At 40.6% G+C, this 10826-nt stretch overlaps 1 protein-coding gene across 7 annotated transcripts in view; it reads right to left on the reverse strand.

Annotated features, from left to right (window-relative positions):
- ebf3a (EBF transcription factor 3a) overlaps nt 1–6337 on the reverse strand; it is a 125954-nt gene extending 119617 nt beyond the window's left edge. For 5 of the 7 annotated variants that reach the window (XM_078413646.1, XM_078413647.1, XM_078413648.1 and 2 more), the window contains exons 1-3: nt 1184–1802; nt 750–906; nt 325–388 (exon numbers count right to left, since the gene is read on the reverse strand). In XM_078413646.1, the coding sequence (XP_078269772.1) occupies nt 325–388; nt 750–906; nt 1184–1317 (355 nt within the window). In that variant the 5' untranslated portion in view covers nt 1318–1802. Of the gene's footprint in view, nt 1–324; nt 389–749; nt 907–1183; nt 1803–2938; nt 3091–6256 lie in introns of those variants that run through there. The other 2 variants (XM_078413642.1, XM_078413643.1) reach the window with 2 other exon arrangements.
- Nucleotides 6338–10826: the final 4489 nt, after the last annotated feature.

Raw genomic sequence — 10826 nt, forward strand, 5'->3', positions numbered from 1 at the left:
CAATATAGGCCAATATGCTGCCCCTGAAGATAACGGCAAAATGTCATGAGATAAAAACAACATTAAAATGGACCGAGGACCCCGCTTCAAGTGATGAGAACAACACCATGTTCACTTTCAAACCCAAATGCCCGATAAACCAGGAGAAGCGACTTTGATATTCTAATCTTTTTATTTTCTTTTTACGCTTAATTGCTAGCCGGGTTGAACTTCAAAATTATACAAACAATGACTTGTATCTACACCACATGACTCACAACCAAAGCCTATTAAAATAGAAAAAGAAAACCGCTACACCCCCAGGATCAATGCAGTCCAACTTACCATTGCTGTAAAGTAACTGAAGTTTGTAGTGTATTCCATTGTTGGTCTTTTCATTATTTGGCTCCTAAAAGCAACCGTTATAAATGAGTAGTTAAATAATACAATGTATTCCATAGTTTATTTTTCATGTCTTTTAAAATATATGTGCTTATAATTAACAGCTTGTTACGCCACTCTTTTTGGCTTGTTAAAGTAGTCAGCGGAGAGTCCCCGCATTCTAGCATTAGGAAACATTTTGCTTTTAGGCTTTTGTAATAAAATAATATTTACACACAATGTCATAAACAGGCAGCTATTTTTCTTAGCAGCCGAGAGCTGTTATAACAAGCAGAACTACACGTGGTTTGGGCGCCTCTTGAGTACCGTTAGCCTTGTTAGTTATTGTGCACTTAAAGAGAAAATCATTCCTACAGTGAGCAACTTACTTTATCTTTCTCCACAAAGTCCACATAAGCTGTTCTCTCGATCTCGACGGGCTGCCCCTGCCTGTCGTAAAGGGCCAAGACGAAGTGGAAAAAATTGGATTTTCTTAGGTTTGAGGGCGGCTGCTTTTCAAAATGTGCCCGTGCTAGACCCACGCCGCTGCGGGAAAACAATAACACAGTGTATCGGTGAGAATTAGCTGCACTAGAGACAGAGACCAACTGATGAAAAACATGGGAGATGGGAATCACATTTGGGAGACTAGAGATTTCTTGATTTGTCGCTAGCAGTAATATGATGTAATGAAAGGGAAAGTGAAGGGGAGCAGAGGGAGAGAGGGGGGTAATTGATAGAGTATTGAGGGGATTTGGTGATTTTGGGTCGATATGAGAAACATAAAAAAATCAGATGGCGGGTAGTATTTGATTATACATACCTCTGGGCTGCCGTGTTAGCATCCACAACCCCAGCTGTGTGCATCCATGATCGGACCGGGTTCATCCCACTTCCTAGCGGTTCCTCTTTCATGGTCGTCCCACCTCTTGGTATATTTTCCTGAATTCCAAACATTAAAACAATTTTTTTTCTGCAAAACCAGCTCCTGTACGGTTTTAGTATCTGGGAGATGTCAGGTTTTTTTTTCCCACGGCGAACGGAGGGGGGAAAATAGATGAGAGATGACTTTGCTCGTTATGATCAGTGAGAGAAAAGCCGAGTTCAGACTTGCTTCCTCTTCAAGCTGTCCTGAATTGGCACGACATAAACAATTTCAGTAGTTCGGCGCTAGTTGGATCGTGATCCGTTGTGGAGGAAAGTACAACTAGCGGGAAATTTGGTTTAAGAGTAAAAAAAAATGTTGTTTGTTGATGTTGTTCTCTCTCTCAGTGTGGTGTCATCCTGCTAACAGCATCAAAGGTATTCTGCTTAGGACACTGCTGAATCGACCACTTCTGACAAGGTTCTCCTGCTCCAAAAGACAAATAAACGAAAAATGATTACCATAGAGGTGTTCCTGGACACAGGAGAGGTTGATTAGGGCCTTTAGCGTCTCACAGAATGGATGGAAACATACAAACTCAGCCCTCTTTCCCCGAGGAATGGAATCTTTCCCGGGAGCCAAAACTCTAAACCCTCGGGACGGCTGCTGACAGATTCTGACGCTTCGGGGAGGAGATTGTGGCCATGTATGGATGTAGTATTAGCATAGCCAATCGCAACAACGCCACGCTTTTCATTGACAGCCTCAACCAGAGCCGCTGTTTCAGCTGCCCTCTTTTTTTCTTCTTCTCTCGCTCCCCTCTGTATTTCCCCTTCTTTTTCTTCTACCCAAATTTGACATCCAATAAAATCCAAATGCAGACATTATTATTAACATAATGAATCCTTCAGGAAAAAAAATAATATACACACACACACACACGGCGGACGCGAATTGTTTGTCTTCAAACAGAAATTAAAGGGGTAAAAAAATTGTTACTTGAAACGCACTCTGATCAATAGCGGGAACTTGCGGGTGAAGTTTGCACTTAAACTTATAAAATAGCGCGTGGAGAATGTGCCTTGCCTGGCCTTGACTACAAATGGTTGCTGGACAGTGCAATATATATGGTCAGAAAATCAATACAATCCTCCATTGAAGCTACCTGACAAATTAATTACAAACCTGAATTCTGTGTGTCTCTATGCGTGTAAGTGTGTGCATGTGCATGTTTGTGTCTGTGTTGACGGGAGGGGTGTCTTTCGTGTTTATTTTAAACACATGTTCTTATCAAACGACGTGTCTTCTTTATGTAGTTTGTGTTGTGTTGTAAAGTGGCGCATTACAAACATTTTTCCTATCCATGCGATCACATAATCAATTATGGGTTAAAGATCTCGGTATGTCCATTGAATCAATATCCAAATTCTGAGGTACATTTTATATTAACAATAAATAGGAAGGGGCTGCAATAACGGCTGTGAATCTGCACGACGATCCGAAGTTAGATGACACGAAGATATGCGATCATCGGGAATTCCTGAAGATCCACATGTATTTCTAACCAGATTTTTGTTGACTAAAACTAGCCTTTCAGAGATATTAGTTAGTGCCCAGAAGAGGGGACCCTTGGGACGGAACCTGCCCTGTGCATTTTTGTAACTAAAGGTAGGAACCCTGGCTGGTGGGAGAGAATCAGGGATAGTCACTTACTCAATAATCAGCTCCTTCTCTTCGTTCGTATTAGCACTGCCATCCTTTATTTGACAATTGGCACAGTATGTACGCTAATATTTTAATTAATCGGTGAAAATCGAAGTCCGAATTCTGTTATCTGGGGAGACCATAACACTTGAATTTCAATAGTCCGCTGAGGGTGAGAAAGAGATGTGTTAGAGCAATCTATTTTCTGGTGTTGGGGGTTAATGACTATTGCGACAGATAAGTGAATTATCAAAGCTGTTGCTATTCCGATTTCAAAATCCATTACATTGGTGGCGTCTAATTAAATACGTAAGTATAATAAAATCATATTTTATGGCGATTGAAAGTAATAAGATTAGTCTTCAGAAGCAATCATCACATATTAAGATGCCATATAGATCTACAGAATCCTAAGTCTGTATTTTAAAATCAAAACGTGCAGGGAACAATATGCATAATAAATAAAAAGAGATTCTGAGCTGTAGGGATCAGTGCAGTATCGATCTTGTACATCTGTGTTATTAACACAATTATTACATTTCAACCGAAAATAAAAATAAGTTGCAGAAAGTAAACCTTTCTTCTATCTGTGCGATGTTTTGAAACCTGTAAAGAGTTTAAGCGCATTTTCATTCTGCGAGTCACTTGTTTACACATAGATGCAAAGCTCCGTTATAGTAAACATGCATTAGTAATTAATGAGTGCATCAATATAAATATAAAATTGGTCGTTTTAACACCAACGAGTCGAAGTGAACACGTTTTTAGCAATCGTTTATTTAATTTTAAATATATTTAAAGTGTTTTCCTTCAAATCTGATAAACGTGTTTTGCACCAGGCCACTGACAGTGTTCTGATACCAGATTACACCCGCCGAGGCGATTTAAATCTGATTACCAAATTATAGGGTTTTAGCCAAATCCTTTTAGAGCTGACTGTAGAACGTAACCTGGAAAGTTCCGCGAAACCGTCACAGAGCCTCCATCCGTGCTTCGGCCAAAGAGTTTTAAAACGTATTGGACAACAACTGCAGCTGCACCACTATTTTTTTTTTGGAAGATATTAGGCGAAAATTAATGCAAATCTGTGTTCAGAAGCCATCTGGCCAGAATAGGGGAATCAGCTGTTCCTCACAACAGGGTTTGGGCTGAATATATTTCGCTCATTTTCTATTCTCATCTGGTGTGGACGGCGACTGCTCCAGACGATAGCGTGGAAAATACAACAACCTTTATCGCCCACCCCAAATTTACCATTTTGACAAACTGCTTGCAACAACCCAAATTTAATCGAGGGGAAATGTGACGACTCCGTATTGACACAACAATTTACCGCTGCCATTTCTTGTAGGGGAAGGGTCGCATAAAAGCGACTCAAACTTCATCTCTTCAATACAAAGTGACTTTGGCGTTCAGATAAATAACTTTCCAGTGTTTTGAGAGCGCTTTAAAAAAAATTCCAGGTAGCCTTTGTTCCCAGAGAGGGGAATTGTAGCAACACACCCGCCCGAATATCACCTTAAAGCATCTACAATTACACACGCGCCTTCCTCTTTGCAAGCAAACAGCTCCATCCAAAATAAGCGAGACTGTCGAACGATCTATTCGGCTGGAAAAAAAAGTGAACCCGCGGAACACATTTAAATAATTTACTACAATGGAGTAGGACAATGAGCCAGACAGTTTTATGGGCTGTTTGTTGTCAAATATTGTTTGAATTGTCTGGTTTATATATATATAAACCAGACAATATATATATATATATATATATATATATTTTTTTAAATCACACTGGGCAGTGGGGACAGTTGTGTGTGGTGAAATACTAGGGGAATCAGTCGGGTTCTTAGTTTGTGGAGTGAGCCAGCAACCACTGTTGGACAAAGAGAGCCAGAAGCTTGCGGGGTTGAATCGGATTTGCATGGTCCAGTCAAAGACCTCCCGAAGTAACGATCCTCAGTATTATGTGAAGTGTTCCTTTTGTAAATTTACGGTGAGAGGTTGAATGATACACATAATTTGCATATAAATAGCGACATCAAGCGATTCGCGTGCCACACACCAGTGGTCCCCCAGATGTCAAGGCAAAGTCAGTCAGATGGACACTGGGAGTCCCATGTCCCCGGCGCCAGCTGTCCGCTCCTCGCCGACCACACTGTAAAATCACAATCGCCAAGCGAACACACTGCTTTTCACCAAATCTCCCCGCTTTGCCTTCCTGCTTTAACCCTCAACCCCGTTTTACAAACGTTGTTTTGTGTGAACACTCGACTGCCTTTGTTCACTTATAATGTAGTGGTTTTAGATGTTATATCCCCCCCTCCCCTCCCCCTGCCCCCCCCCCCCCCACCCCTCAATATAAAAAAAAGTAGACGTCTTCTAAATGATTAAAACAGCTAATTGTTGGTGTTTACTAGTCCACCCCCCTCTGTTTTAAAGCAAAAAAATATATTCCTAACTGACTTTTAAAACAAAATACTTAGACCAACTACTACACACACCACTGCTCGCTGGCGCTCAGGGCCATTTAGTGCATGCATAACGGCAGTTTTCAAATAAAGGTAACAAAATCGTTGTGTGCCTCAAACTTGCTGTGAAGATGGCACAAAGGGCTACAATATAGACTGGTGTGATACGGCGCGAGGTGAGAACGGGAGGGGAAGTCTTTTACCGCAGTATGTAACATACATTCAATGCGTATCACACTAATTCTCTATTGCATACCCCGATCCCAGTTAGCCACTTTTAATTGACCGCAATATATTTTCCAACTTACGCGAAATAAATAAAGAGCTAACCCGCATCATTTTTTTTTCTCTCTCTCTCTCTCGAAGAAGAAGAAGAAGAAACCGTACAACAGTCATTCGGGAACCTCTAACGCATCCATTATAAAAGCCACACATTAAACTGATCGATTAAAAATCTTAGGTCCCCTTTATGCAGTTCGCCGTCCGCATAGATGTAATGACAGAACTTAAATTAAAACAAAATAGCACGAGTCATAAATGAGTTCTCCGCACTAACATATAACCACGCGTTATATTGATTTTGTTTTGGCTTTGATCAATTGAAACTACGGTTCGTTGATATTTTGAGTATTTCCCCCCCCCATCCGAAAGGTCTATTCTATGAAGCGCCTTGCAGAGATTTAGCGGAAAGTCTCAATCCCTGTTTCAACGTTGCAACCTGTAAGGTGCACATTTGACAAATAGCGCCGCCTCGGGAGGGCTGGAGATTCGGCTTTGGGATCAATCTGGACTCCATGAAGAGCTCGCCAACATCGCGAACGTGGAAAGGAGCCCGTTGCTCACACTAAGATTTCCTTACCAACTTTCCCCGAATATCCCTCAGAACTAATGCACCTTTACGCGCCCACAGGTCAAGACGCGTCTCACTCGCGTCCTCAGGTGCCCGCGTCTGAATGCCTGCAACTTTAAAGCTTTTATACACAACAAAAAAAAAATTCCGCCGCGCATTAATTAATATCCAGATCGGCAACTTTTGTTTTTGCGAGAACAGAAATACACGAATCGACTGCCTGTCTCAAAATAGTTCTCTGAACGCGCCGCGTTGTTTCATCATTGAGATCGCCACTGCATGGGTAGCAATTCGTAAATGACAATGATGTAGTAACGCGCGAGAAGTCGATTTGTCCACTATATGCAACTTTTTCCACCACTTTCCGCCGGTGAGGTGAATAACCCGGCGGCCACTGTCTTAGAAAAGTGGTCACCCTATGAAGAGTGGGGCAAATGCCGTCAAAGCGGACAGTAGCGGGGCCAACAAATACCAGTCGCAGATTGTGCCCGACAGTCGGGACAAAAAAACGTGCAAAAGTCCTTCTTGGAAACAGGGCACCTTCTCGCAACTGAAAGCGCTGCTGGTACAGCTGCTTCCGAGGTTACACCTGGACACATTTTGGCGTACCCCTGAGTGATAAGAAACTTCAACAATTATACATATCGGGAAATACAGGTGAATATCTCAAACTTGATCAGTGAAATGCGCAAATTTCCGAGCCATCCCGACAATTCGGGGTGTCAAAGATTGCGCATCTAGGCGAATGAAACGTCCGGTCTAGAGAAAAATTGGTTCACTAAAATCTCGCAAGGGTCAACAATAAATCAGCCCAAAGTACCAACTTTAATTTGTCCTCCACCTCAGGAAGTTCGCTGCACTGTGCAAATTGAAACTTCCCGGTCTCAGGCAAAGCAGAGGCGGAATTCGGACGGAGAAGGGTCGATTTTAAATATTATAATGCGCTTCAATAAAACACACTTCGTTTTAATTAATTCTGATATTATTTTGTAAGTGCCCGGACGCTGATGTCATATTTAATATGTTCAATCCAGATGTGATACCTAGGGTGAGATACTCAGTGATGAAGTAGTCAGTAGCTTCGGTTCAATTCATTGAGGAGAATTGTAAAACACTACTGTGGGGACTGACTTTTGCATTGAAATTGCAAGAACACGAATTCAAATGTGACTATTTTGAAATAGCCGAAACGTAATATATATTTCAAAACTCTATCTTTTAAAATCGGGTACCGTAGACAATGAACTATATACACTCGTAACCAATAGCGAAACTTTCAATCTGCTGCGCTTGACGGTATTGTATTTCAAATTAAAATGCTCGCAGATAAAATCCAAAACCCTCATTTTAACAGACTGCATATTCTAATCGCGTATCTTCTGAAGTATAGGCGCTGCATAGGAAAATAATTTCCATTAAAATTTGGTATATTTTCATACTAATAGAACTATTGATTGGAAAGCTGTTGCCAATTTACTTTTTGTAATGCCACGCTGCAATTTGCATTTATTCAACAGATCGTAATGAAGAAAGAAAGCTGGGCGGTTTGGCTGCCGAAAGCGTAGCTGGGGGGCAATGCAAGAACATAGATTGCTTCCAGTCAATTAATATGCAGTTTGTCCCAATAAAACAAGGAGTGGAAATAAAATAAGACACTGCGGGCTTCCTCACTATTAAGATTAGCCAACGAGATTTCCAAATTTGTTGTATTTGGGGATAAAATGCTCCTCTAACTGACAGTAATTTGTTAAACTACCAGAGATGCACCCGCACACTTGAAAACTGCCAGTAAGATATTACCCTTGAACTAGATCTAAATTATTCAGCAGGTTAATTTACTTAAAGAAAACATGGGACAAAGTTAAATACAGTATTACATCCTGGAATTTGTTTGCTTGCACATAATTTGGAAGGAATGAATACTATGAGTTAGAACAAAGTTTGATTCTAATACATTGGCTTAGTGAAATTAATTTGAAGAGGGTAACAATATTTGCTGTAGGAAATTGCACGATGGGTCTATGAATGGCAAACATGTTTAATCTGCATTTTAACAGCTAATTCTTGCTGTTGACGGGGGCACGTTTTCTCCCTACATTTAGAGTTAGCGTTTTAACGCAGATGGCATCAATGAATAACAAGAGATAGGCTAACTTCTTGCAATCACAGATTATCAGCAACGCTTTTGGATAGCGATCAAAAAATCGCAACTCTCGTACTATGGTGACAGTGCGCCACCTAAAGGAGCCTTTGCAAAAAAGCAGGATAACAACTTAAAGAGTTTAAAACTTAAACAAGACCGTTCTATTTTTATTTTTTGTTGAAATCTCACATTTAAAGCAAAACGCTCTGATAATCTTTTAAGGACATCTTTTCCTAAAATGCAATGGTAATCAATAGTCAATTTGTTTCGTGAACAACAAGGAAGAAAGCGAACCCCCAAAGAACGTGTTCACGAAGCACACACCTTCTGCAATATAATCAAATGGATTAAAAGTGGCCACTTTCTGATTATTGATTATGGCAAGGGAGAAGACTGCGAAGTTAATGACTTAACCTGAAAAGTGACTGGTGTGTTGAAATACCTGTAGCTCAGATGGCTTTTGCTCGAGTTTTTTTGTTGTTGCTATTTTTATATTTTAACATCAATCTGGATTTGTGCTCGATGAACTCAACTTCACCCACTGAACATTAAATGCACTATCAAGGAAATTAGCACCTTGAATAAATCAACAATATTCCTGACAGATCGATCAATTTGTGGTTGTTTACCTTTTGGAATTGATTCGTGGCTATTATAATAATACTTTAAACACTACCTTTTACGCTGCAGGACATGATGGTGGATATAGTTTCGACCTTAAAACCGAACGAGGAATTGCCATCAGTGACAGAATGTACATTCACATAAAATTGATTTGTTTAAAACTTTTAACGTTGTTGGTGTCGTTTATCACACCGTGCAAATAACGAAGGGATGTTTGAGGTGGATTTAATCATCGTAATGAATGTACTCCAAATACTTACGTAACAAATTGTTACTAGATAGAACACAATTAAGAATGAAAAAAATCGAAAAAGTTGCAAAATTTAATTTATTATACATTAACATTATCCGTTATAAATACATAACACATACCTATAATAAATATCCAAGAAATGCAAACATGCATAAGTGTATAATAATCTGTAAATTCATTATTTAAATGGACGTGTTCAAACTGAAATTATTTTGGAGAAACATTGAAAACGCCTTATGAGCTGCTGGGTGACGTTTTTACGAACTAAATGTGAATTATACCAAATAACACCGAGAGAGATGTTTAAACGCAAAAGAAAGAGAGCGTATCTGACTATAACCTATAACTGAGACTGTTATGGCATGTCAAGGTAGTGTGAAATCTAGAACACCGCTTACCTTTCATGGACAATTAGACACTAGACAGATTTTCCTTTTAAGCCAAAGTCGGAACTATTTACCCGTCATGTTGTGTTTATTTATGTACTGTGAAAGCGTGGTCCTGGACTAGTTTAGATACTTACATGGAAAATCTTTGCAATTTCTGCCTACAACTCAACTTGGGGGTCGTCTGGCCAGTGCAAACCCCGCACAGACGCAAGCGCAGTTTTAACTGGTCCGGGGAGGCGGGGATGCAGCTTGTGCTCGGTGGCTTTGTCTTTGGCAGTGTTAAAGTAATCGGGGAAAGGGATGAGCGACTTCGAGCAAAGAACTTCAGACAAGCAGGGGGTTCCATTGAGTCTTGAGCCGCGGGTGCACTTTCTCCAGCAAGGGCAGAGGTCCATATTTTCATTTAAAAAAGGACAGTCTCTCCCCCCCCCACCTCCCCACCTTCCCCTCCCAACCACCCCTCAGGATAAATGCAAATGTTATGACAACTTCTCAAGTGTTGAAGGTTAAACATTTAAGTGTTTTTAAAGTGTCAGAATCTGAGCGAACGTTGACTGAAGCTGTGCGCGACTTCCTGAAGTAACTGTCTTTGCCCAACAGTGTTGAATTCCCTTGCACAGTGAACTATTGGAAAGCGGGTCACGGTGTGAAAGGGCACGTACCAGGTGACCCTGGAGTTCAGTTCAAATGTGGCAGTCGTTCCACAGGGGACAGCAACAAGCAACCTTACAAAACTTCCCAACACTCACACATATGTCTGTCATTCAAGTGGAAGCGAACAGGGTGTGGAGCAAGCCTGGCCGCAGAGTTAAAGGCATGAAACAGGAACAATTCAAAAGGTCCATAATGTGACCACACATCATCTACATGTACCTTTCATTCTTTGGAATAATTTACGTTGATGACCCCCCCCCCCCCATCCTCTGCACATCCTAATTTTCATTCAACTGTATCAAAATTGTTGAACCATTAGGAGGAACCTAAACAACCCCCCCCCCCCCCTATAAATTGCTTTTAAAACTACAAGAAATAATTTTGAGAATACAAGTCATGGTCAGGCATTTAAATGTCAGCTACCTGTAAACTCTGTTTCTGTTTGTTTCAGTGAAATAAATTAACTAAAAATGTATGTTTAGAATATGCAACAAAAAAAAGACAAAAATAAGGCTT

The sequence above is a fragment of the Rhinoraja longicauda genome, chromosome 16, assembly GCF_053455715.1.
Source record: "Rhinoraja longicauda isolate Sanriku21f chromosome 16, sRhiLon1.1, whole genome shotgun sequence".
Taxonomy (NCBI): Eukaryota; Metazoa; Chordata; class Chondrichthyes; order Rajiformes; family Arhynchobatidae; genus Rhinoraja; species Rhinoraja longicauda.